A 27984-nucleotide genomic window follows, 5' to 3' on the forward strand; every position below is an offset into this window, starting at 1 on the left:
CATGTGCCGATGGTCAGAACATGGTCATAACTAGAAGCGGAAATGTCTCAGGAACATGGCAAAGAAAATCGTTCATCCGACCTTAATATAATTGTTTCAAAGATAGGATTAATACGTATACGTCTATCTCTATTCATGATATTCCTACTGGATGAACTAATCCGTAAACCCTCGAGCCATTTACGCTCCCAGTATCCATGTGCACGATCCAAAATAATAGCGTCCTCCGGGGAGATTTGATGCTGCTTCTCCCAAATATGTTCGGCCACAGCAGACTTGTTGTATTCAGCGGTTCTTATGGCATTTAAATGTTCCCCCAGACGATCCCTGAGCCGTCGTTTTGTTTCCCCCACATAACACTCCCCACAATCTGGGCATTCTATTCTATAAACCACTCCACTACTAAGATCTTTTGGTATGCGGTCTTTGACCTGAGACACAGCTGTGCACAGCCTCCGCCCGGGAAGCTGTACACAGCGTGTCCCATAACCCCGTAAAATTCTTGCCAGATGTTCAGTAAGGCCCGGATAGTAGGGGATGCGGTGGCTACCGGAACGAACGACTCCCTACGTTCGACCACTCCTCTACTATATCTATCCAGGATCCTCTGGGGGTATCCGCACTTTCTAAGTTCTGCCGTGACACGATTAATACGTATACCTCTATCTCTATTCATGATATCGTGTCACGGCAGAACTTAGAAAGTGCGGATGCAGAACTTGGAAAGTGTTAACTTTCCAAGTTAGCAGTGTTAACAAAGTGTTAACAAAGAAAACGATTTTCTTTGCCACGTTCCCGAGACATTTCCGCTTCCAGTTCTGACCATGTGCCGATTGAACCACGTGGAGAAATACCACGTGTGGAGGTACCGTGAGCCTGCTACTTAAGGAGATGTTGCAGGAAGTCATATCACTGTTGAAGAAGGGAGCTGACGCTCCCGAAAGCTTCAGGTTTTTAGCGCTTTTAATGTTTTATATTTTAGCAAATTTTATTGTAAATGATCTTTTATTACAGTTTTTAGCATTTCGCAATAGTTTATTGTAAATATTTTTGTGTAAAGATTGTAGTCATATTAAATTTTAAATTTTATTCAATGGTCGGTGTATGAATTTATATATTTTTTAGACATGAGTTTTCCCGTCCTCAGAGGCCTCTTTCAGGATATAATTTATTAATAACTGAGAGCAAAGTGAAGGAGGGATTGTGAAATTGAACATAAAAAAAATCACCTGGGGTCGATGGGATCTATCCAGTAATATTAAAGGAGGCAGTAAAGGAAGTAAGGAAACACATAACCATAATTATTAAAGCTTCATTTGACTCTGGGGAAGTCTCCAATGATTGGAGATGAGCAGATGTGTCCTCAATTCACATAGGGGGATCGAAGGGTGACACGAGTAATTACAGACCTGTTAATTTAACTTCTTTTCCAGGGAAAATAATGGAGGCACTGGTTAAAGAAGCACTGCAAGATCTTCTATACAAGACTGAAGTTATAGTTCAGACACAGCGTAGATTTGATTAGGGGAAGCATTGTCTAACAAATTTGCTTGGATCCTATTGTGTGGTTACAAAGGAACTGGACGCAAAACAATTTTGATATCATATATGTGGATTTTAGTGCACATGGAATACTACTGTACAAATTGGAGCAGTATTAGCATTTTCTAGCATTAGTAGAGGCATATGATGCAAGAAAGCAAGCTTATGCAGCATCAGCCAAAAAAAAAAAAATTGCTCCGATTGCACCCCTCCGTTCGTTCCAAATACCTGTCCATCTCAGCCTTAAATTTATTTAGGGTATGAACTTCCACAACGAAAGATGGAAGTCTGTTCCATCAATCAACTACCTGTTATCTAAAGGCAAACATCTATCCTACAACTGTCTTTCCTCAATTTGAATTATGCCCTCTCAGGTGATTATTCTGAGGAAGAGGAAGAATCCCATCAGCATTGAGCGTGCTCTAACCATTCAAGGCTTTATACACCTCAATCAGATCACCTCACAGGTGCCTAGTCTCTAAACACTGTAATCTGCAAAACTGAAGCCTTTCTTCGAAGAGCAACCCTTTGTTCCATTCACTAATCTTGTTTCCCTTCTCTGTACTCATTCCAACAGCTCTACATCATTCTTAAAATTAGGCCTCCAGACCTGTATACAGTACTCATGGTGTGGCCCAACCATTGCCTTATACAAGGGGATAATCACCACCTTATCCCTGCTAGAAAAATTCCTGTATATCATTGACAGGACACCATGAGCTACTCTTGCAGACTGTCTGCACTGCTCAGAAAAATTCATATCTGCCTGCACAATTACCCCCATATCCTTTTCATTCTCTACCACTGTCGGTGTAGTACCACAGAGTTGATACGTTACTCTGGGATTACTGCTTCCCATATGTAGTACTTTACATTTGTCAATGTTAAAGTGCATTTTTCACCTCTCAGCTCATCGGCTCATTCTAGATCCTGTTGCAGCAGCTTACTGTCATTAACAACCCTGCCAACCTTCATATCATCTTCAAACTTGAACATTAAGCTTAATATACCATCATCAGTATCATTTATAAATACAGAAAACAACAATGGACCCAACAATGAACCCTGAGGGACTCCACTAATAACATTAGTCCACAAAGAGGAGTGTCCATTGATTACCACTCTTTAACCATCCCTTTATACATAACAGTAATTTGCCTCCAATGCCGCACTGCTCCAGTTTGTGCAGCAGTCTTCCATGTGCAACAGTATCAAAAGCCTTTCTAAGATCCAAATATATGATATCAAAGTTATTCCCTGCATCCAGTTGCTTTTTGACCACATCATAGTATCCAATCAAATTGGTCAGACAAGACTTCCCTTAACAAACCCATACTGTGTCCGAGCTATAACTGAAGTCTTGTCTAGATGATCCTTCAGTGCTTCTTTAACCAGTGCCTCTTAATTTCCCTGGAACAGAAGTTAAACTAACAGGTCTATAATTACTTGTGTCACCCTTTGATCCTCCTTTGTGAATTGGGGTCACATCTGCACACATCCAGTCCATGGGTACTTCCCCTGAGTCCAAGGAATATCTCATAATTATGGTTGAGGATTTGCTTACTTCCTTTTCTGCCTCCTTTAATATAACTGGATAGATCATAGATCCCATCCACACCAGGTGCCTTTTTTATGTTTGTCTTCAACAGTCTCTCCTCCACTTTCCTCTCAGTTATTAGAAAATCATCTAGCTCACTGCCAGAGTTTAGTTCACCTCTGGCATTCCCCTCCCTGAATAACTCCTCATGTGTGTTGTAGATGCAAAATACTCATTTCGTTTGTTAGCCACCTGAGCAGGATTATAAACAGTTGAACCATCAATATCCAGTGGACCAATCTGATTCATCCCCCTTCTTTCTAGAATTTACATTCGTAAAGAACTCTTTGCTGTTTTTCTTTGCATCCTTTTAAAGGCAGATTATGATTTCTCATAATCTGCCTTTGCCTGCCTAACCTCCTTTGTGACTTGGTTACAGACCAGCTTATATCTATCACAGGCTTCCATGTTACCCATTAATTTGCATGTATCCCATGCATTTTTCTTCTGCAAAATGTCTCATTAGTATGGCATTATGGTTGAGGGCAAGTTGCTACAATGGATAAAAGGATGGTTGAATGGGGGAAGACAGAGAATGGGAATAAAGGACACTGCTCTTTGTGGACTAACATTATTAGTGGAATCCCTCAGGGTTCAGTGTTGTTTTCTGTATATATCAGTGATATTGATGAAGGTATGCCTGGTTTAATGTCTAAGTTTGCAGATGATACAAAGGTTGGCAGGGTTATTAATGACAGGAATGATAGTATACTTCTGTAGCAGGATCTAGAAAAATTGAGGAAATAGGCTGAGAGGTGGCAACTGAAGTATAACGTTGACAAATGTAAACTACTGCATGTGGGTAGCAGTAGCCCCAGAGTAAAGTACCAACTGTGTGGTACTACACTCAGGATAGTAGAGAATGAAAAGCTGTGGGTAATTGTGCAGTCAGTTGAGAAGTTTTTTGAGTAGTACAGACAGGCTGCTTTTTGTCTTTTCACTGATATGCAGAAATTTTGCTAACAGTGATAATGAGGTGATTGTCCCCTTGTATAAGGCTACACATTGAGTACTGCATACAGTCTCGAGGCCTTGATCCTGGAATGAGTACAGAGAAAGGCAATGAGATTGCTGAGTGGAACTAAGATTTGCTGTTAATTGTGGTGTATAAGGCCTTCAATGGTTTGAGCAAGCTTAATGCTGATGGGATTATTATTATTATTAGCTACATTGTGCAAGGAAGCCTGAAGCTTATGCTGCACAAGCAAAAAAAAAATTCCTGAGATACTCTCAGAGAGAGTATGATGAATTTAGGAATTCCTTATGTATCATAATTTGAAGACTTAGTTTAAAATAGCAAAAAACTTAATTTTCAGTACTCATCTCATATAATCCTTTTTTGGTGTAATGAAAATTAAGGAAGAAGCATGGTTGTGTGAATTAGAAACTTAAATGATATAAATGGAACTTTTCAACAATTGAAGTACTTGCTCAAGAAAAAGAAGTGCATATACCATTTCTTGGTTGTCATATATAGGACCTGTGTCATATCACTGATAGTTGAGTAGTTAATGAGAAAAAGCTAATAGTCGTGAATAGACAACTTTCGAACTTTTCGTCTTCGGTTAGCATTGCATGGTAGAGAATGCAAAGTATTTAAAGAAAGTTTATCTCCCATGATGCAGTTCAGTAAATGTGGAAATTTCACATGTGTTAAGTTCCAAATGCGGGACAGGTTTATGGGGAGTTTAGTGCTTAATACATTTAATGAAGTGTATCACCGAAACCATTCGATAACGAGAGCTTTGTACTGAAGGATTTTGTAATTGGAGTTCAATTTAATAACTGTAATTGCTAAATCAATTAACGGGTCGTGATTACAGGAATGGACATATTGTGAGATCTGTATGTGTTTGGTTGGTTTTGAAACTGTTGAAGTGATAATACGTGCATGTATTAGATGTCTTGGAAGTGCCGGATTTTACCGTAGTACTTCCTATGAAATGTACAGTCCGATTGGCATCATATCAAGTATATGATAAGATGCCAATGTAGTCACAAAGGAACTGGATGCAAAGAATAATTTTGAAATCATATATCTGGATCTTAGAAAGGCTTTTGATACTTTTGCACATGGAAGATTGCTGCACAAATTGGAGTAGTGTGACATTGGAAGCAAATTGCGGCTATGGATAAAGGGATGATTGAGTGAGAGAAGACAGAGAGTGGTAATCAATGGACACTGCCCTTCATGGACTAATGTTATTAGTGTAGTCCCCCAGTGTTCAGTGTTGGGTCCATTGTTGTTTTCTGTATTTATTAATGATGGTATATTAGGCTTAATGCCCAAGTTTGCAGACAATACAAAGGTCGGCAGGGTGGTTAATGAAGTATTCTGCTGCAACAGGATCTAGAAAAGTTGAGCTGGTAGGCTGAGATGTGGAACCTGAAGTTTAACGTTGACAAATGTAAAGTACTGCATATGGGAAGCAGTAACCCCAGAATAACATATCAACTGTGTACTACTACACTGACAGTGGTAGAGAGTGAAAAGGACCTAGGGGTAATTGTGCAGGCAGATATGAAGTTTTCTGAGCAGTGCAGACAGTCTACAAGAGTAGCTCATGGTGTCTTGTCAATGATATACAAGACTTTTTCTAGCAGGAATAAGGAGGTGATTATCCCCTAGTATAAGGCATGTGCTTCCGTAGCCAGGTGGGAAGGAGCAGCAGTTTATAGCACATGCTTCTTGATTAGACCAGGGTTCGAGCCCGTCACCACCAAATAAGGAGGATGTGGAAAGGTTAGGAAATGACCACCGCATATTCTTGGAGCAATATGGCCTTAGTTGCTAATGCTCCTAAAAACCAAATAACAAACAACCGCCGACCGGGCTAGCCAGGTGGGTAAAGTGCCTGCCTGGCAACCCAAAGGTCGCGGGTTCGATTCCCGCCTCGGGCTTGGATCAAAGTACTGCAAAAACCTTGGGAGGTGCATTATGGCCACAGAAGCCTATGCGCCAACAACTACCAAAAAAAAAAAAAAAAAAACAAACAACCTTGTATAAGGCAATGGTCAGGCCACACCTTGAGTACTGTATACAGGTCTGGAAGCCTCATATTAAGAAGGATGTAGAGCTGTTGGAATAAGTACAGCGAAGGACAACAAGATTAGTGAATGGAACAAAGGGTTGCTCTTACGAAGAAAGGCTTAAGTTTTGCAAATTACAGAATCTGGGGACTAGGCACCTGCGAGTTGATCTGATTGAGGTGTATAAAGATTTGAATGGTGTGAGTATGCTCAATGCTGGTGGGATTCTTCCTCTTGCTCAGAATAATCACCTGAGAGGGCATAAATTCAAATTGAGGAAAGACAGTTGTAGGATAGATGTGCGGACGTTTGCCTTTAGCCAGTATATGGTTCATTGCTGGAACAAACTTCCATATAAGCTTGAATTCTTGCATCATGTGCTTTTGCTAATGCTAATGATATTATTGATATAAATGAGCGGCTTAAGTTCACAGAATGGTAAGATGCACACTTGATATAAGATGTTGTAGAATTTGGTAGCTTAAATAGATTCAAGGCAGAACTAGACAAACATTTGGAGTGAGTGGCTGGGTGGAGGATAGATGTGTGGGGGCTTACAGGAGAACAGGCATTCTGTGTGTTATCAGACAATCAGTCTAAAACACTGATGAATCCAATATCTTTCTATTTCAGAAGATTTAGGAGAAGTCCGGTTGGTCTGCCTCCCTAAAATCCACTCATGCACACCTTGATGATAAGCCCTTGTTGTAGTGTTACTTCACTTAGATGGCAACGAACGTGTAGAGTGGTTCTCTTCAAGATGCCTGGTCAGAGTGAAGAGGAAAAGACGAAACCCTCCAGCACATTGACAGTAAAACGAAACAAATGGCCCTCAGTCCCCAGCAGCTTTCACTTCTCCTCTTACGGCAGCGAGAGGATCAGAATGGAAGCAGAGGGTGCTAAGAATCTCTGGGTATGACCAGGCTGCCATGCACGGAAACTGAACTTGGACTGTTACAAAGTAAGAGCTCCCATCGGTGAAGACAGGATATTAGAGCTGCAAAAGGAATTAGAAAATGTGAATTGGAATATCATCGGTTTGGCTGAAACAAGAAGAAATGAATCACTTATAAGTTTATCAAGTGGAAACCTGCTGTACACCAATGGAAACAGTGAAAGGAGTGAAGGTGGCGTTGGCCTTCTGGTCCATAAAGATATAAAAAACAACATTTTGGAATTCAAAAGTACATCACCAAGGGTGTCAAGACTAATACTCAGGATTTCTAAGAGGTATAAGCTAAAGGTTATAATGATTTATGAACCAACATCAAGCCATGATGATGAAGAGGTTGAAGAAATGTACACCAAAATTGAGAGTCTTCTAGATGAACAGAAAACTCACTACACTTTCATTATGGGGGACTTCAATGCTAAGGTTGGAGAGAGACAAAACAGTGCAGAAATGGGAACTAGAGGAAATTTTGGAATTGGTGAAAGAAATGAAAGAGGTGAAAGAGATGTGGAATTTGCAGAATGTCAAGCAATGTCAGTAATGAACACTTTTTTCAAGAAAAGTGTGAACAGAAAGTGAACATGGAAGAGCCCAAATGGATTAACAACTAATGAACTCGACTTCATCCTCACTAACAGAAGATATATTGTGAATGATGTTACTGTCCTGAACAAGGTAAATGTTGGAGTGATCACAGAATGGTAAGATGCACACTTGATATAAGATGTAAGAAAAGAAAGGAAAAAACTGACCCAAGTAAATAATACAAAGATCTTTGAGATAACAGAAGAGGAGAAAAAGATATATACTGGAACTTAAGAACAAGTTAGAGCTTCTGCAGACTGCTCAGGACCAAGATATCGACAAGGAATATTACAACTTTCTGAAAGTGATGAAGCCCAAGAAACCTAAAAATAAATCCAAAGGGGAAAAAAATTAGTCAAGAAACACTTGTCATGATGAACCGAAGACAACAAATGAAGAAGAAGAAAAACACTGACAAGGAGAAAATTGAGTATACTTAGTTATCCAAAGCCATTAGAAAGAGACTCAGAGAGGACATAAGAAGATTTAACACAAGAAAAGTAGAACAAGCATTAAGGGAAAACAAAGGACTTAAATCAGCAGCCATGAGCAGTAATACAGAAAGACAAATGATACTGAAACTGAAGAACAGCAATTGTTTACTTATAAATAGCAGAGAAGGCGTAATTCAAATAGCAGAAGACTACTATAAAGAGTTATACAAGGAGCGAGGGAAGATGCCAGCAGTGGGGAAGATGGATCGCAAATTAATAACACATACAACATACCTGATATCCTTCCTAATGAGGTAGAACATGCGTTGAAGAAAATTATGAATCAGAAAGTCCCAGGGGAAGATTAAGTTACTGTAGAGTTGTTAAAATTGGGAGGAAGATATGTGACACAAAAACTGGCAAGACTCTTCACAAAATGCATTAGAAACTATGATTGCATTATTCCACTCCTTAGGCATTATACCTAAGAAGTGGAATAATGCAATCATAGTTTTGCTGTAAGAAAGGAGATCAATCAGAAATTGGAAATTATGGACCAATTAGCTTGTTATCCCACATCTGCAAGTTATTCACAAGGGTCATTACTAGCAGATTAGAAAGAATACTCGATGAGAATCAACCGAAAGAGCAAGCTGGCTTTAGGACAGGATTCTCAACTATGGATCACCTTCATGTAATGTCACAGCTAATGGAGAAAGCAAATGAATATAAAACACCATTATGCCTGGCATTTCTGGATTATGAAAAGGCATTTGACTCCATACAGCATAAGGCAATGTTTCGGACACTGGAAAGTCAAGGCATAGATACCCCGCATATTATGATTTTGAAGAAAATATATGAGAATGCTACCTCCTTTATTAGACTAGACAAAGATTAGTAAATTTAAAATTTAGAAAGGAGTTCGACAAGGGGAGACAATATCTCCGAATTTCGTTATTGCTGCCCTTGAGGAAGCTTTCAGAAGATTAGACTGGTCACAGAAAGGAGTCAATGTGAATGGAGAGGACCTAAACCATTTACGATTTGCATATGACATTGTGGTCATAAGCCACGATCCCAAGGAATTAGAGGAAAATCTTAATCACTTATACAGAGTTAGTAAGGATTTTGAACAAAAGATGAATATGGTTAAAACAAAATAATGATGAACAAGTATGCCACAGAAAGGGATATAATGATTGAAGGAGCAGTAATTGAAAATGTGGAGTCATATACTTATCTGGGACAAGTCATTAGCTGTAATAATGATAAATGGCTGGAAGTCAAGAGAAGAATAAATTTTGAATGGATAGCATTTAGGAAATGTAGTCAAATACTGAGGAGCAATATCCCATTTTGTCTGAAACATAAAATAATGAACCAATGTATAATCCCCACCATGACTTATGGAAGTGAAACTTGGGCACTCATTAAAAGAATGGAAGAGAAGCTGAGAACTACACAGCGAAGAATGGAACGAATTATATTGGGAATCAGACTGTTAGATAAGAAGAGAAACACCTGGATTAGGCAGCAACTCAAGTAAAGGACATTCTTATCAAAACTAAAGAACTAAAATGGTCTTGGGCAGGGCACATAGCTTGAAGACATGATGACAGATGGACTAAGAAAATAACAGAATGGTACCTAAGAGAGCTAGAAGACAACGATGGAGATGGAGAGATGAAATTCACATTTCGCGGGTAGTAAATGGATGGCCATTGCACAAAACAGAAGGAACTGGAAAGTTGCTGGACAGGCCTTCATCCTGCAGTGGATTGAAAATGGCTAATGATGATGGATGGGTGAAATGAGAAGGGTGTGTGTGTGTTTTTTTTTTTTTTTTTTTCACCTGATCCTACATAAGCTTGCTTTCTTGCATCATGTGCCTTTGGTAATGATATTATTGATATACATGAGAGGCTTAAGTTCACCCTCAAAGTGGAAACAGAGAACAAAATCTACTTTCTTAATCTTACTATATACAAAACAGGAACAAGGTTAGTCACTAAAATCTATAGGAAAAGCACACATACAGGTAAATATTTACATTTTTATTCACACCATCCATTAAGCATCAAGAGAGCCGTTCTCTACAATCAAATTCATAATGCCATTAAATACAGTTCCACACATGATGATTTATCCATAGATTTACAATATCTCACAGAGAAATTCATAACCAGGAAATCCCCACCACAGTGAATTAGAGAAACCATCTCAAATGGTGAATACAGAATTAACAACCCAAATAATACAAACTGTGATAAGAAACCTGGAACTCACATTGTCCTTCCCTTTCATAATCAATTCGCTAAATGCCTTCATCAAGTTTTCATGAACATAGATATAATGCTCACGTTTTCATCATACAAAAAACAGGATTCTGAGTTTAATACATATAAAGAGATGCACAGGTATTCAACGCGAGACATTAATACAAAGGGTACTAGGAAAGTTTTGCAATACAGCTTTGTTTATTTAATTTTTTCAAAATAATTTCCTCTACATTCAATACACCTCTCCATCCTCCGAAACCAATCTTTAAACCAGTTCTGCCAAGTTTCACTAGGGAGTAAAGCACACTCGTTGTCCCAAGCCCGTAGAAGGTCCTCATCACTGGAAAACCGCCTCCCTTTTAGCTTCATTTCCACATGCGGGAACAGTGCAAAGTCGCAGGGAGAAAGGTCTGGCCTGTAGGGAGGGTGCTCGAGAAGTTTCAGTCCTGTCGTGGTCAAATATTCGGTGCAGGCTTTGGCGCGGTGAGCTATAGCATTATCGTGATGGAGGTACCAGGTGTCCATTCTTGACTTTGGCCGCAGGTTCTTCATAGATCCAATGACTTTAGGCAGGCATTGTTCAGTATACCACTTAGCTGTGACTGTCTTCTGCGTGTCCAAAACGACACGTTCCACAATTCCACTCGATTTGAAAAATACAGCTATCATTTTCTTTACAGATCGGGATTTTCTGACAATTACGGGTGTGTCGTCATCATCAAAGACCCAAACTTTGTTTTGAGCCTTGGTAGGCAGATCGTAATAGTACAGCCAAGTCTCGTCACCTGTCACGATGTTGTTCACATACCGAGATTGTCCCTTATCAAACTTTTTTAACATCTCCCGGCACCAAGTCACACGTCGTGTCATCTGCTCTTCAGTAAGTTGATGCGGCACCCAGAGAGAACAAAGTTTCTTCATGTGCAAATGATCTTGCAGAATCGAACGAATTGCTGGCGCATTTAGGCCCAAAGTATCCTCTATCTGTTGGTAGGTCACTCGCCTGTTTTCGTCAAGCATTTTCCTCACAGCAGTAACGTTTTCCTCCGTAACTGACGTTCGTGGCCTTCCCGGCCTCTCAGAATCCTCCAGAGTGAAATTTCCCCTTTGGAATTCTCTATACCACCTGAATATCGTTGTACGATGTGGACAATCATCATCTAGTGCAAGAGTCATTTCTTCTAAGCACTGGTCTATGGTTAAACCACGCACGAAATTATACCGCAAAACTGTCCTTATCTCATTTCGTGACCACGATGCCATCGCAAGCACTTTACACTCTCGCTACTAATGAATAACTGAGCCCATCGACTTGGCGCGGCGGCTACTATGCACGTGTGAACATGTCTCAACAAGCAGCTTCCTGTGATTCATTGTTGCGTCATATTGCAAAACTTTCCTAGTACCCTTTGTAATATCATGTACAGTCAGTCCTCGTATAACGTGTTTACACCACACGAATTCGATCATACACGATTTATAAATAGGGGACCAATATCGTATATAACACGAACCAAATTCATTTATGCACGATTTGCCTTTGTGTTTACAGGAAATGGCAGTCGGACCGGAATCATCTCAACTGAATACAACACCATAGGAATGAAGAGAAGAGACTGAAAATGTATTTATGTTTTTTATATCAGTGAAGGGAAAACACATTTCACCATAATAATGTAGAATTCCAGCTATCAGTATTATCGCAAATGCAATTAGATCGAGTTTACTGCCAGTTTATAACAGATTCCACTAGCAGGAACCCAACTGGAAATTGTTTTTTTGTTTTATGGTAGCAACCCCCAGAAATGTGCTTTAGTAAAATGTGAGCTAGTGAGGTAGAGTTGTCTCTGCCTTTATGGTGTTGTTTATTCAGTTGCTACAACCTCACAGCTTTGTTTATGTGTATCATGCTTGCCTCCTCGTTTTGTAATTGTGCTTTATACCCTAAAACTGAGTAAAATTCTTAAAAGGTGTGAAAAGGAAGCATCCTGGTGAAGACACTACGGATTCAGAGAGAAAAAGAAAAGCAATATTGATAAACAGAGGCGGACTGGGTCAAAAATCCTTACCCGGGAAAATTTGTAGTGGCCTCATACTAGTATTTATGGCCAAAATCATACCGGTCTCCGACCCACCGTGGTTTCCCTGGTAAGGCTTATGGCCAGTCTGCCTCTGTCGATAGAGAAAAAATATGAAATTGTGAAATGCTTTGAGCGAAATGAAAGACCATGTGATATTGCACGTGCTACAGATTTAATTTATCGTAATAAAATACGTAAGTATTTTATTACGATAATTTGTGTTTGGTAATGTTTTGATTACAAATGTGTGTTCAATCTTGGGTGGTCGGCACCTAACCCTATTTTTCCCATAGGGCCTGTTGTTTATATTGCACGAGTGTTTCTAGGAACACAACTATCGTGCTATACGAGGACTGACTGTACTTGATAAGATGCAGATTGGACTGCACAGCGTATTACATAGGAAGTACTATGGTAAAATTCGGCACCTCCAAGACATCTAATACACTCACGTATTATCACTTCAACAGTTTCAAAATCAACCAAACACATACGGAACTCACATGACATGTCCATTCCTGTAATCACAACCCATTAATTGATTTGGCAATTACAGTTATTAAATTGAACTACGATTACAAAATCCTTCAATACAAAGCTCTCTTTATCGAATGGTTTCGGCGATACACTTCATTAAATGTATTAAACACTAAACTTGTGATACGATATACCGTACTAGATAGCGTTAGTTGAACTTCGTTAGCAGTTACATTGTACGTTTAAATAAATACATATAACGACTTAGATTACAAACGTAATATAATTAATTATATTTAACATAATTAATTATACATATAACCACTTAGGTTACGTAACATAAATAATTGGTAAAAACAAATAATTAATACATAACTTGATACGAAAGTTATATAAAGGGATTTCGCAGATAACACTCGTTACTGAAACGTAAATATTTCGTAGATAACACTCGTTACTGAAACGTAAATATAGCGTTATAACTGTGTTTGGATACAAGTTTAGGATTTAATTTTGTACAGAAATTGAAATTTTATTGAAAGTAAATCTAAATCATGACTCAAACCAGAGCAGCAAAGCAAAGGGCTCAAGCCAATGGGAATGCTGTGGCCCAGGGGAGAACTGAGGGGGGCAGTTGTCCTCTGAATCACAGCCTTGTAAGATGCACTATTTGCTTGATGTTTGCGGAGCAGTCAAGTATGGGACATGATACTGCCATGGGGGATGTCTTTGTGTGTGTGCGATGCAAGGAGTGTAAGGAGATAAGGCGACAACTCAGCGTTGTTATGGGCCTATATGAGAGCTTGAAGGATAGGGTGGATGCCCTCGAAGGATTACAAGTGAGGGGCCCATCAAGCTCTCAGCTGCCCACACCAATGCCAGAGCTTGCACTTGGTCATCGCGGAACACAGCGGCAACCCCTAAGGCAGAATGCGCTGGTCCCAAAGGAACTAGTAGTTGTTGGTGACTCTATTGTCAGGGAAACGGGAAACATGCTTTGTAAAAAGGATAGGTGGAATAGGACCAGGGTATGTCTGCCAGGGGCAAAAGTTGATGACGTTGTAGAGCGGATATCATCTTTTAAGGGCACAAAAGGTGATATAGTTGTACACGTTGGCACTAATGACATTAAGAGTAGAAGACCGGCGGAATTACTTGACAAGTACAGGTCACTGATGAAAAAAAGCCGTGAATTAGGGTTGAAATTGAAAGTGTCTGCAATTCTGCCCAGACACGATAGGAGGGAGTATATGATGAGAGCCCTGTCAATCAATTCGGCCCTGGAAAGATTGTGCAGGGCTCAAGGGGTAGAATTTTTTTCAGCCTGGTCTGTACTTGTTAACAGGAGAGACTGCTTCTACAGGGATGGGATACACTTAAATAGAAAGGGTGCAAGAATGTTTGCTGATGCTATCGAGGCAATGTTAGGTGGGTCGGAAAACTGCTAGATTGGGGGGATACAAGGACTAATAGATTAACAGTAGCCACTGGCAGAGGTGAAAGTGATTCTTGCACTGCTTCTATTGGAATGAGCCGCAGCCTGGAAAATAAGATGCAGGATATTTCAGAGACTGCTGGGAATCATTGGGGTACAAGTAAACACATGGGTTGTGTTAGGGTAGCTAAGAAAAAGAACAGGTGCATGTATACTTGTGTGTACACCAATGCTAGGAGTTTAGTAAATAAATTTGATGAATTTGAGGTATTGCTCAAAACATCAAAGGCAGATATTGTGGGGATTTCAGAGACGTGGTGTCACACAGATATAACAAATGCAGAACTGGAATTTGGGGAGTACAATGTCTACAGAAAGGATAGACAGGATAGGAAGGGAGGAGGGGTTATGCTATTAGTTAAAAAACACATAAAATCCAAGGAAGTGAAGCCAGTCGAAATCGCTAGACAGTGCAGTGTCGAGTCAGTTTGGTGTGACATAAGCATTAGGAGATCAAAATTGAGAGTAGGAGTGTGCTATAGGCCTAATGACTCTGATGAGTATAATAAGAAACTGTTCGGAGAAATAGAGTGGGCCAGTAAATCAGAGAGTCTTATAATGGGGAATTTTAATTTCCCAGATATTGACTGGAATTTGGGGGCTGGTCACTCACACAGTAGCAAGGCTTTTGTGGATTTATTGGATGATTGTTTTCTACATCAGCATGTTCGGAAGGCAACTAGAGGGAGTAATACTCTTGATTTGATTATCAGTAGTGATTCTTCATGCATTAAGAATCTGCAGATAAATGAACCACTTGGTGGCAGTGATCACAGTGTGCTGAAGTGGGAGTTACTCAAAGAGGTAACTACCATTAGGGGTAAAGGGAAGGGGTATTGCTTTCGTAAAGGCGACTACAATGGACTGAGACAGTATTTAAATTCTATACAGTGGGATCAACTGATGATATTGCCAACAGCAAATTCAAAATGGGAAGCATTCAAAGAACTTATCGTGGAAGCTACTAGGCTTTACATACCAACTAAGAAATATTGTTCAAGGTTTAGGCCTAAATGGTTGTCAGATGAACTAATGAGGCATATGGCAGAGAAGAAAAATGCATGGGATACATACAAATTAACACGTGACACGGACGCCTATGATAGATACAAGTTGATCTGTAACCAAGTTACAAAGGAGGTTAGGCAGGCGAAGGCAGATTACAAGAGATCCTTGGCAAGGGATGCGAAGAAAAACAGCAAAGAGTTCTTTACTTATGTAAACTCTAGAAGGAAGGGGATGAATCAGATTGGTCCACTTGAGATCGATGGGTCAACTGTTGATGACCCTGCTCGGGTAGCTAACAAACTAAATGAATATTTTGCATCGACATTCACACATGAGGAGTTATTCAGGGAGGGGAATGCAAGAGGTGTATTCAACTCTAGCAGTAAGCTAGAGAATCTTGTAATAACTGAGAGCAAAGTGGAGGAGAAATTGTTGAAGATAAACACAAGAAAGGCACCTGGGGTGGATGGGATCTATCCAGTTATATTAAAGGAGGCAGCAAAGGAGGTAAGCAAACCCTTAGCCATAATTATGAGAGCTTCCTTGGACTCAGGGGAGGTACCCATTGACTGGAGATGTGCAAATGTGACCCCAATTCACAAAGGGGGATCAAAGGCTGACACAAGTAATTATAGACCTGTGAGTTTAACTTCTGTTCCCGGAAAATTAATGGAGGCACTGGTGAAAGAAGCACTGCAGGATCATCTAGACAAGACTTCAGTTATAGCTAGGACACAGCATGGTTTTGTTAAGGGGAAGTCTTGCCTGACCAATTTGATTGGATACTATGATGCAGTCACAAAAGAACTGGATGCAGGGAATAACTTTGATATTATATACTTGGATCTTAGAAAGGCTTTTGATACTGTTGCACATGGAAGACTGCTGCACAAATTGGAGCAGTGTGGCATTGGAGGCAAGTTGCTGCTATGGATAAAGGGGTGGTTGAGGGGGAGAAGACAGAGAGTGGTAATCAATGGACACTGCTCATCGTGGACTAATGTTATTAGTGGAGTCCCTCAGGGTTCAGTATTGGGGCCTTTATTGTTTTCTGTATTTATAAATGATATTGATGATGGTATATCAGGCTTAATGTCCAAGTTTGCAGACGATACGAAGGTTGGCAGGGTTGTCAAGGACACTACTGACACTATGCTGCTGCAACAGGATTTGGAAAGGTTGAGCAGATGGGCTTCGAGGTGGCAAATGAAGTTTAACATTGACAAATGTAAAGTACTACATATGGGAAACAGCAACCCCAGAGCAACGTATCAACTCTGTGGTACTACACTGACAGTGGTAGAGAATGAAAGGGACCTGGGGGTGGTGGTGCAGGCAGATATGAAGTTCTCTGAGCAGTGCAGACGAGCTGCAAGAGTAGCTCATGGTGTATTGTCAATGATATATAGGAATTTTTCTAGCAGGGATAAGGAGGTGATTATTCCCTTGTATAAGGCAATGGTCAGGCCACACCTAGAGTACTGTATACAGGCCTGGAGGCCTCATTTCAGGAAGGATGTAGAGCTGCTGGAACGAGTACAGAGAAGGGCAACTAGATTGGTGAATGGGACAAAGGGGTTCTCTTACGAAGAAAGGCTTAAGTTTTGCAAATTACAGTGTCTGGAAACTAGGCACCAGCGGGGTGATCTGATAGAGGTGTACAAAGCCTTGAATGGTTTGAGCATGCTCAATGCTGATGGGATTCTTCCTCTAGCTCAGAAAAATCACCTGAGAGGGCATAAATTCAAATTGAGGAAAGACAGATGTAGGATAGATGTGCAGAAATTTGCCTTTAGCCAGCGGGTGGTTGGTGGGTGGAACAGACTTCCATCCCTTGTCGTGGAAGTTGATAGCCTAAATAAGTTTAAGGCTCAGCTGGACAGGTATTTCGAACGAACAGAGGGGTGAAGTGGAAGTGGTTATTTTTATTTATTTATGTTACTTTTTTTTTTTTTTTTTTTTTGGCTGATGCTGCATAAGCTTGCTTTCTTGCATCAAATGCCTCTACTAATGCTAATGCTAATGCTAACTTCCTATAAACTTGTCCCCCATTTAGAACTTAACACATGTGAAATTTCCACATGTACTGAATTACATCACAGGAAATAAACTTTCTTTAAATACTTCGCATTCTTTACCGTGCAATGCTAACTGAAGATGAAAAGTTCGAAAGTCGCCATTCACAACTTTTTTTTTTTTTTTTTTGTTAGTTATTGGTGCATCAGCTTCTGTGCTATAATGCACCTCCCAAGGTTTTTGCAGTACTCTGATCCATGCCCGAGGCGGGATTCAAACCCACTACCTTTGGGTTGCCAGGCAGGCACTTAACCCACCCGGCTAGCCCGGTCGGCACCTTTCACAACTATTAGCTTTTTCTTATTAACTACTCAACTATCAGTGTTAACACACTGGTCCTACATATGACAATCAAGAAACAGGATGTGTACTTCTCTTTTTTGAGCAAGTATTTTAATTATTTTAATGTTCCATTTATATCATTTAAGTTTCTAATTCACACAACCATGCTTCTTCCTTAATTTTCATTACACCAAAACAGATTATATGAGGTGAGTACTGTAAATTAGGTTTTTTGCTATTTTAATATGAGAGAAAGACAAAAGTAGAAGGGAATCACTTAGAAAGCGAAGAATGATGATATCCAGCTCAGGACCCTGGGTGTTCCAAGCCCATACTCACCAGATGTGAGTCGTTGGATTCTTCCTCTTGCTCAGATTACTCGCGTGAGGGGACATTAATTCAAATTGAGGAAAGACAATTGTAGAATAGATGTGTGGAAATTTGCCCTTAGCCAGTGGGTGGTTGATAGTTGGAACAAATTTCTATCTGCTGTAGAGATGTCAAAAATTTAAATAAGTTCAAGGCAGAACTAGACAAGCGTTTGGAGTGAATGGATGGGTGAAATGGGAAGGAAAAAAATTGCAAAACAATTTTTTTCCGTTAAATTAATTTTTTACTTAATTTTTAATTGTGTTAAATTGAGTTTTAATTGTGTTCATTTGATTTTTAATTATTGTTAATTATTTCTTACCATAATGTAAGATTTTCGATTTTTTAATTGTTTTCATTTTAATTTCTGGAGAGTATCATGCGGAAGTGTTCTACATATCATATTGAGGTAAATGTCTCTTATTCTTTTACAAATATTGATATCAATATAGAACGTGTTGAGCAGTATAGCTCTGGTTCATACTGTCAGAGATATAAATACACTTTTTTGAACCAGTTTTTCACCCTGATGTCAAATTTGGTCTTTTTTTTTTTTTCTTTCTTCTCTAACGTGTTTCTTCTCTTTCTTCTCTAAACTGGTTACAATTACATTTTTATCACTTTTACAGTTTAAACCCAGCACAATTTACACGTTATTAAAATAATATAGCATGCTATCGTAAAATTATATGTATAGTTTATAAATAATGCAGTTGATTTCCTTTGCACGCTTTCTCAAGAATGTCAGAATAAAACATCCAGCAGTAGTAGCATATAACATATGTTCATACTCCTGCACACCACTCGCCATATGAAGCTTTTTAGGTAAGAAGTTTAAATGTGAATGCAAGAAATAAAGCATCAGAAACACATGAACCCCATTTCTTTATATGTATTGAGCAATTTCTGAATTTATCCATCTTTGTATGCAGGAGACTTGTGATTATTACCAAAAAAGTTTCCACAAGGCCATTTGAAAAACTGCCATGCTTTTAATTTTGAGGCATTTGATACATTTTTAAAATCTTTCATCCTGCAGAAGAGCTTTCTGATTTGAAGTCCCATGAAGATTTCTTGTGGATACCATGTTTTGTAGTACTGTGCAAACATATTTCTATGTATTGTTTCATTGCCATAAAACTGCTGTGGAATTGTCTGACATGTTCTGTCCACTTAAAATCAGTGCTTACAAAGTATTTTTTGTCTGAAGTACCTCATTATCCATCCCTTTTTGTAGAACTTGTTCTCAATCTGTTCAGGTAGTGATATTCCCCTAGTGCATCCTGGCAATATCATCATCTGAAATATTTGATTTTCATAGTGACTGCGTACAGTGCCAATTTCATCTTTAATGTCACTTTTTTGAACTAATTTTTATTTACATTTTGAGTTTCTATATGCTAGGGGTATTGCCTGTTTCAGATTTTAGCACAATTAATTTTAGCACTTGTTGAGCTGTTGTAGTTAAAATAGCCATCCCATATGTATTTCTTTTGCTTTGTTTACTTAATGAATTATACAATTGAGAGTGTACCTATCTTGGTAGGCAATGTTAGTGATATTTATCACAGATTGTTTTCACAGTGAATTTAGAACTAATAACATGTAGTTACTGTGTCACAAAACAGTTAATCATCATGACAAGAATATCCAAATTAATCCATTAGCATAATTTAAATGCTCTTGAAAGTGACTTTAATAGCATATGTTTAATTTTCAGATCCTGATTATCCTATTCCTGCAATTTTCATTGAAAATGAGTATGGAAAGCTTATTAAACAAAAATATCAGTTTCAGACAGGGTAAGTTGGTATTTTTTTCCCCCATTACCAATTAATTAATTGGCATCTCCGTAGCCAGGTGGGAAGGAGCAGCAGTGCGTAGCACACACTTCTTGATTAGACTGAAGTTCGAGCCCGTCACCACCAAATACGGAGGATGCGGAAAGGTCAAGGGAATGACCACCGCATATTCCCGGAGCAATATGGCCTTAGTTGCTAATGCTCCTAAAAACCAAATAACAAACAAACAAACAATTAATTAATTAATTTGTAAAATTAAGCCTATTTTATTTTATTTTATTTATTTTTTTTTTTTTTTTCATTTGTATCCAGCAAAACACATACATAGACGTATGCATGTGCTGTGTGTGTTTTGCTAGACCATACAAATTTATGGTATTCGGTAATATGTATCCTACATATGCAAAATGTTATTATGTTGGTGGTTCTACTGACTGAAGGATTGACCTTCTTTTTTTTTCTTTTTTGAACTGTAGAAAAGTAGGCTGTTTTTGTTAATTTTTTAATGGATTTTTGTTTCAGTTGCTTTCTGTTCCAAATTTGTTTTAAAGTTATAGTCTCTATTTTTTCTGATCATGTGTAAGTATTCAATTTTCAAATTGGATAACAGTTTACACTTATTACCTGTACATAGCCATTTCTGATGAGAATATTGGTGTAATTTCCTAACATTATAGGTAAATTATATGATATTTACTTTAATCACAGTGTTCATTTTAAAAGTAAACCCGTGTTAATTGTGCTATCTACAACACTACCAAGTAAGGATTATTGGTGGAATTGTGTCAGGGCAGTAGTGGAGGATGTTACTTAACTGGAGGAAGTGACACTTATTTACTGGGTGCCTCCATAGCCAGGTGGGCAGGAGCAGCAGTGCATAGCACACACTTCTTGATTAGACCGGGGTTCAAGCCCGTGACCACCAAATACGGAGGATGTGGAAAGGTCAGGTAATGACCACCGCATATCCACGGAGCAGTATGGCCTTATTTGCTAATGCTCCTAAAAACCAAATAACAATAACTTATTTACTGTTCAGTTTGTCACAATTTTAGAAGTTGCATATATCATTTCTTGTGAATCAACATCGATGTCATATATCATCAGGTAATGTTATACCATCAGGTAGTGTTTTTTTAGTAGAATCTTATTTTAGAAATGAAGACTTACAGTGAATATGAACAAAAATTAGTTGAAAAATTCCTTAGCATTAATCAACCATTCCAATTTGAATTTTTAAGATAATAAAGAAGTTTTGTGAGTGTGGGTCATATGAAACATGAAAGTGAGAGTCTAGGTGATATGAGATAAACAGTTTTGCAGTCTCCAAACAAATCTTTTTGGAAACTCAGCATTCAAAAGGGGATACTAGTTTTGGTTCAGCTCATTTTGCTCTAACAAAACACCTAAAACATTTTCCATAACAAATCAGTAGTATGTATGAGTTTCAGGATAATGTTAAAAGATTATGGTACTGTCACTGGTCTAAAAGTTTTCTTCACCATGAAGAGTTAAATTTTGGATAAAATTTATTTTACTGATGAACTGTAGCTTCACCTTATGGCTATGTCAACAGTCAAATTTGGAGAATACAGAGCACTGAAAATCCACATTTTTTTGTGAAATCCCCTTATATAGCTAAAAAAAAAAATCAGTGTTTTGACTTATCTTGAAGAATGATAGTTGTGCCCATATTTTTTTTAACAAACTGTCACCTTTGATGTTTACCAAGGCATCATAATGTAGTTTATTGCATTGCTAGAGGGAAATGAAAAAGACATCTAGCTCCAGCAGGTTGGGGCATCCTGCCATACTGCATGCTAAACCATTGAAATGTTGTAAGAGTGTTTTGGGGGGTTAAATCATATCACAAGAACTTTGGTCACTTAGACCTCCTGATTTAACATATCCAAACTTCTTTTTTGGGAATTATTAAAGCAGAAAGCATACAAAAGCAATCCACAAATCTTTCAATATATCAAAGCAAGCATTGAAAATGCAGTCATAAATATATGAACAAGCAAACTCTGCATTGTTCGGAATATGATCAAAAGAGTCAATTTATGTATTGCTAATGATGAAGGATACTTCCAGCATTGTTTGTAAACTATTATTCGTTGATTATTCTGATAATAAATTGTATTTTATTTTATTTTTGATTTACTTTTAAAATGAACACCCTGTAGTTTACTTTACAGCAGTGGCAAGCAATGTTTGTGGCATGAAGGCCAATTCAGCATTAAAATAATGTTTTGAGCTGCATTTTTATTAGTAATATCTTTAGTTTTTATTTATTTTTCATTAATGACATTTCAAATTGAAATGCACGCGTTCGGACTGTTTTGAAAGAGAGAGCGGGAATTATAGAAGCCAATTCAGAAGAACAGTGCCCATAGTATCTGTAGAAGAGGCATGCAGCAGAAACAGTACGTCTATGAGAAAGCGAGTGGAGAGACTCTGTTAGAGATGAATCATTAATTAACCTAACTGCCCTCTTATGAATGGAATCAAGAAGCCTGAGAGAGGTTTTGGGGGCACCACTCCAGATGAGGGAACAATATTCCATGGCAGGGCGGATTTGCGATTTATACAGAGTGAGCAGCTGTTTGGAAGAAAAGTAACGCCGAGAGCGAAAGAGAAAACCAAGTTTTTTAGATGCAGAGGAAGCAATATTTGTAATGTGCTTATGCCAAGAGAGATTAGAAGTCAGGGTAATCCCCAAAAGAGATATATCATTTTGCCTAGAAATCGGAGTGTCACTAAAGATAAGCATAGGAGCAGAAGAATCCTTTTTGCGAGATATAAGACAAGACTGAGTTTTAGAAGGGTTGAAATCAACTAAGTTGTCTTTGCCCCACCGGAGAATTACCTGAAGATCGGCATTTAAGGAATTGGTAGCAGATTTTCGAGAAGTTGAAGCTGATTGAGCAGGACAAGGTTTCTCAAAATGGAAAGTGGAATGCAATGTGCTATCATTGGCAAAACTATGGATAGGATTTCCAGTCAATGGAAGAAGGTCATTAATATACAAGAGGAAAAGAGTGGGGGAAAGAACTGAACCTTGGGGGACACCGGCATTAGTGGAGAAGTTAGAAGACAGAGAACCATCTACCATCACGCTCAGTGAGCGATCAGAGAAAAAACTGGATAACCAATTACTAAAAACAGTTGGCAAACCATAAGATGGAAGCTTGGTTAGAAGACCTTTATGCCAAACACGATCAAAAGCCTTTGAGATGTCAAGAGCAACTACTTGTGTTTCACCAAACCTTTCTATTGGATTAGTCCATAAATGGGTAACATAAGCCAGAATATCACCAGTGGATCGACACTGACGGAATCCATACTGGCGGTCGTTGATCAGAGGGAAGGTTTCTAGGTAGTTTAAGATTTGGTGGTTAATTGATTTCTCCATTACTTTAGAAAGAGTAGAAGTAATTGGATGGGAGGGATTTGTCACCTTTTTTTTAGGAACTGGCTGGATATGAGCAAATTTCCAAGCTTTGAATGAGAAAGTGAAAAAAGGCGGCAAAGAATAGGAGTAAGTTCAGGAGTAGAGGTTTTGAGAACAAGTGGAGGAATACCATCAGGACCTGGAACTTTCTTAGCATCAACATTCATCAAAATCCTTCTGATATCCTTTTGACGGAAGACCACAGGAGGCATTGAATGGAGCGTGTTGGGAATGGTGGGAGGTGTTTTACCAAGATCATTAATACATGAGCTGGGAGAAAAATGGGATGGTAGCAAGTCAGCTTTATCCTTGGCTGAAGCGACAACAGAACCATCTGATTTGGACACAGGTGGGAGCAGAGATGGGCAAAAGTTGCGGCCAATAGTTTTGGCAAGGACCAGAATGCTCGGCTACCATTAGGGCAAGAAGCAAGTTTTCTACTCTTAGCCTGTTCAAACTCTTGTTTGGACTGATTAATAACTGCTTTACAATTGTTGCGAGCTTTGGTGTAGGCAAAAAATGAAACTGAAGAATTAGAAACAAGCCAATTACGATATGCAACGTTCTTCTCTTGAACAGCCTTAGCACATTTATTGGAAAACCAAGGTTTAGATAAAGGACGAGATTTTAAAGTGGAGTGTGGGATAAAGGATTCCATTCCTGCAAGAACAATTTCACTAACACGATCTGAGCAAACGTTGACATCAGAAGTTTTGAAACAGTAATCAGACCAAGGAAAAGAAGTCTCGCAGGTCATCCCATTTTGCATTCTTGTAATGCCAAGCAATACGAGGTTGGGAATAGCCATGAGATAAAGGTTCCATTAGAGAAGAGACAATCACCAAGTTGTGATCTGAAGTGCCTAAAGGACCTCTCACTTTGACCTTGTACTTAGAAGGGTTGTTTGTGAGAAAAAGATCAAGCGTATTGGCTGTATGATTAGGATTGTCCGGTATTCTTGTAGGTAAATGAACAATCTGTGCTAGGTCATTAGTAATTGCAAAAGCCTCAGCATCTCGACCTGCTGGGTCGGTGTGACTAGAAAACGGAAGCCAGCTGGAGTTGTGAACATTAAAATCACCAAGGAAAATTACCTCACTGTTAGGAAAGTTGGACTGGAGAAAGTCAAGTTGCAAAGAGAGGAAGTCAAATAGCTCCAAGTGATTAGTGGAGTTGGGAGAACGGTAGAGACAACAGATGAATTTGACACAATGGGGTAGAGAGATTTTAAGCCAGAGAAGATCAAAGAGAGGAGATTCCAAATTGCCAAGTCTCTGAGAGGGAATATCAGAACGGACGTATGCACAAGTACCACCTTTGAGGCGAAAGGAATCATACAGCGAATAATTTGGGCATCTGAGATGAGCAGTAATTGAATCAACCGATAACTGAGATTCTGTCAGAAAAAGGACATGGGGTCTGGCAGACTGCAAGTGGAAATGGACATCATTGAGATTAGAATTGAGACCACATATATTTGTGAAATGAATTAGGAAGTGCTTGGGAGGTTTAGATCTTTTCGCAGATAAGCTTACTCTGTTAGTTTGACAATTCATGGTATATTCAATAGTAAGAAAAATTGGGTGGGACATGCTGTATGAAGTAATGAAATTTTTGGATATGGCGTACACATGGTAAGAATATACCCAGATCTTTGACATAATGTGGCCTCGACAATGCTCCCCGCATACACACTACTCGGACTCCCTCCAGTCACTATCTGGCAGAGTAGAGGTAGCAAGATTATACACTAGCTGATCTGGAAGCCTCCTAAAAAGTTACCAATAGGTTCTGTCCGGTGTACTAACTAGCGCCGGCCTGCGAACACCATTTTAGAGCTGTACTCTTGAAATGTAAGGAATATTGGATCTCGCCACGACGTTCATCATAATCTCAAAATTCATCAATCATACTGCATGATGGAAGAGATTGGGAACGGTTGACCGGAACTTAGCTCTAGAAACTAAACATGGTTCCACCACTTCAAGCCTCCAATAAGCAAAATGGTGGTATTTCTCCAGTTGATGAGTGTCATCTACCACCTAGTTTTGCCTGGTAACATAGAGGGGGCGGTGTTCCTCCATGTGGTGTGGGCGCCACACCTCGACCCCTGCTGACGTTGGTTCACACCTGGGTGGTCACCCACCATGTACTTGTGCATGGAGGTTATACCCAGAATTTAGGAGCAGTTGTAATTCATATCGTCATTCACACCTAACATTTGGGGAATACCAACTCCAAATAAATTATACACTTGGTGGGGTTGAATTAGAAACAGTAGAGGAAGAAAAGGATCAGCGAGTTATGATATGGGCAGATATGAAATTTTCTGTGCAGTGTAATCAGGCGGTCAAGAAAGCCCATGGTGTCATTGATGATTTATCAAACATCCTGTATTGATAGGAGGTCATAATCCTTATAAGGCAATTGTAGGACTGCATTTGGAATACCATGTCCAGGTATAGAGACCTCATCTGTAAAAAGACATCGAGCTTGAAAGGGTCCAAAAACTGGCAACTCGCATGGTGAGATTGTCAAAACAGCAACCCCTATAAGGAAAGACTAGTTATGTGGGCTGCATAGCTTGGCAACCAAGCATCTCAAGCTGACCTCATCGAGGCTCTGAGAGGGGTTAGTGAAATTAATGAGGTGGAATTTGCCTCTGCATGTAGTTAAGGCTGATAGTTCAAAGTAATTCAAAGGTCAGTTGGATAGTTACATTCATGTGGAGGGAAATGCATAATTTGTCGTTTCTTATATATATATATATATATTTATTTATTTTTTAATTTATTGGCTAGTGCAGCAAAAGCCTGTGGCTTCCTTGCACTATACGGCTAATACTATCTATCTCTTGCCATAATCTCAGAGAAAGCTGAGGATTTCGGAAGCAAATTTGTCCCTTGATGTGAGCATCTGTATCTGGTGGGGAGGGGGGGGTATATCTGTTTGATGATCTAGACCAGTGGTCTCCAAGTGTTTTGGTTGTGCACCCTTATTTTACTTAAAAGGACTAGCACACACACTCAGGAATAAAAAATTAAATATATAAGTTTAATATATTTTTTTATTTATAAATCATTTACATCAAAGGCATTATATCTAAAATCATATTTATAAAATCACATATAATTTTAAAAGATCACAAATAAAAAAATCAGTGATGTGAGATCATTAATGTAACAAGTGTAGTAAATGTAATGAAATACTATTGTTTTATTTATAAATGATGTACATGGTATGCATTATATCTAGAATCACATAAAATCACAAATAATTTGAAAAGATCACAATCTAATTCAATGAAAAAAATACAAATTTTTGTATTGAAATTAAAGTACAATGTGGTATAAATAAAATCAGCAGCACTTTTTAGTGGGAACAATGTGCTTGAATATTTTTCATTATTGCTGTGTATATCTTGGTTTCATATTTTGTGGGACACAGCTACCCGAAGATCTGGTTCCAGGTTAAGTTTATTTCTAAACGTGGTTTTAATAATAGTGATTGCAGAGAAAGTCACCTCACATAGGTACTTGATCCGAATGGAAGGGCTGCATTGCTTGCTCTGTTTACCAAATCAGGATACTCAGTTTTCAAACCCATCCAGAAATTATGCAATGGTTTTTTGCAAAATTCAGCTTGTAACTTTCCATCTTCCCTAATGTCAATCAGCTGTTCTTGGGCAGTGATCAGCAGGTGTTGAATTTTAATAGTTTCAACAAATGGACTCCAGAACCCATTGATATTCTTCGTTTGACATATTTCTAAACAAATTTGAAAATTCTGTTTCCAATTTTTGTAAGTGCCCAAGTATAGTTGTTTTATTAGTGATATATTCAAATCGTTTTTGACAGAAAAATCACTTAACGATGGAAACATTTCCAAACATCCTTGTTCAACCTGCTGTCTCCAGAGTGCGAATTTTTTCTAAAAGCAGTTACCTTCTTGCACATCTTAAAACATCACCTTTACCTTGGAGAGATAGATTAAGGGTGTTCACTTTTTTGAAAATGTCTGCGAGGTAACACACTACTGAAAATCACTTCTCATCACAAAAAAAATTGGCCCATTTGCAATCTTTCTCTTATTCTAAAAGAAAAATCCATAACTCATCTTTCAGTTCACCAACTCTTTTGAGAACTTTACCGCACGACAACCAATGTACCGCTGTGTGATATAAAAGATTTTCATGGTCACTCCCTACCTCATTACAAATTATTTTAAAAACACTATTACTCCAAGGACTCTTTTTAATAACATTAATCACATCTAGCAGCACCTTATGTATTTCAGGTTCCAACTTCTTTGCTGAAATAGCTTGCCTATGGATACAATGAATGAATTTCACATGGTGCTATCTCAAAAACTTTGCCCTTAAATCTTTTTTTTGTTCCAGTCAAAGCAGCTGCTCCACCACTAGTAATACTCAGTTTGTCCACAAAATTTTGTTTTTATTGAAGAAATCATCCACTGTTGAGAATATATCTTCTCCAGTATAACTTTCTTTGAGTGGCT

The 27984-nt window shown here is 38.7% G+C and overlaps 1 protein-coding gene across 2 annotated transcripts in view; it reads left to right on the forward strand.

Moving 5' to 3' along the window:
- The window catches only part of LOC150091144 (E3 ubiquitin-protein ligase RNF13-like), a 341104-nt gene that overhangs the window by 212764 nt on the left and 100356 nt on the right, over positions 1-27984 (forward strand). For both annotated transcript variants that reach the window (XM_090382193.1, XM_090382202.1), the window contains one exon: positions 19931-20012. In XM_090382193.1, coding sequence (XP_090238319.1) covers positions 19931-20012 — 82 coding nt within the window. The remainder of the gene's footprint in view (positions 1-19930; positions 20013-27984) is intronic.

Source organism: Mastigoproctus giganteus, chromosome 1 (genome assembly GCF_048544385.1).
Source record: "Mastigoproctus giganteus isolate SK-2022 chromosome 1, ASM4854438v1, whole genome shotgun sequence".
NCBI classification, from domain to species: domain Eukaryota; kingdom Metazoa; phylum Arthropoda; class Arachnida; order Uropygi; family Thelyphonidae; genus Mastigoproctus; species Mastigoproctus giganteus.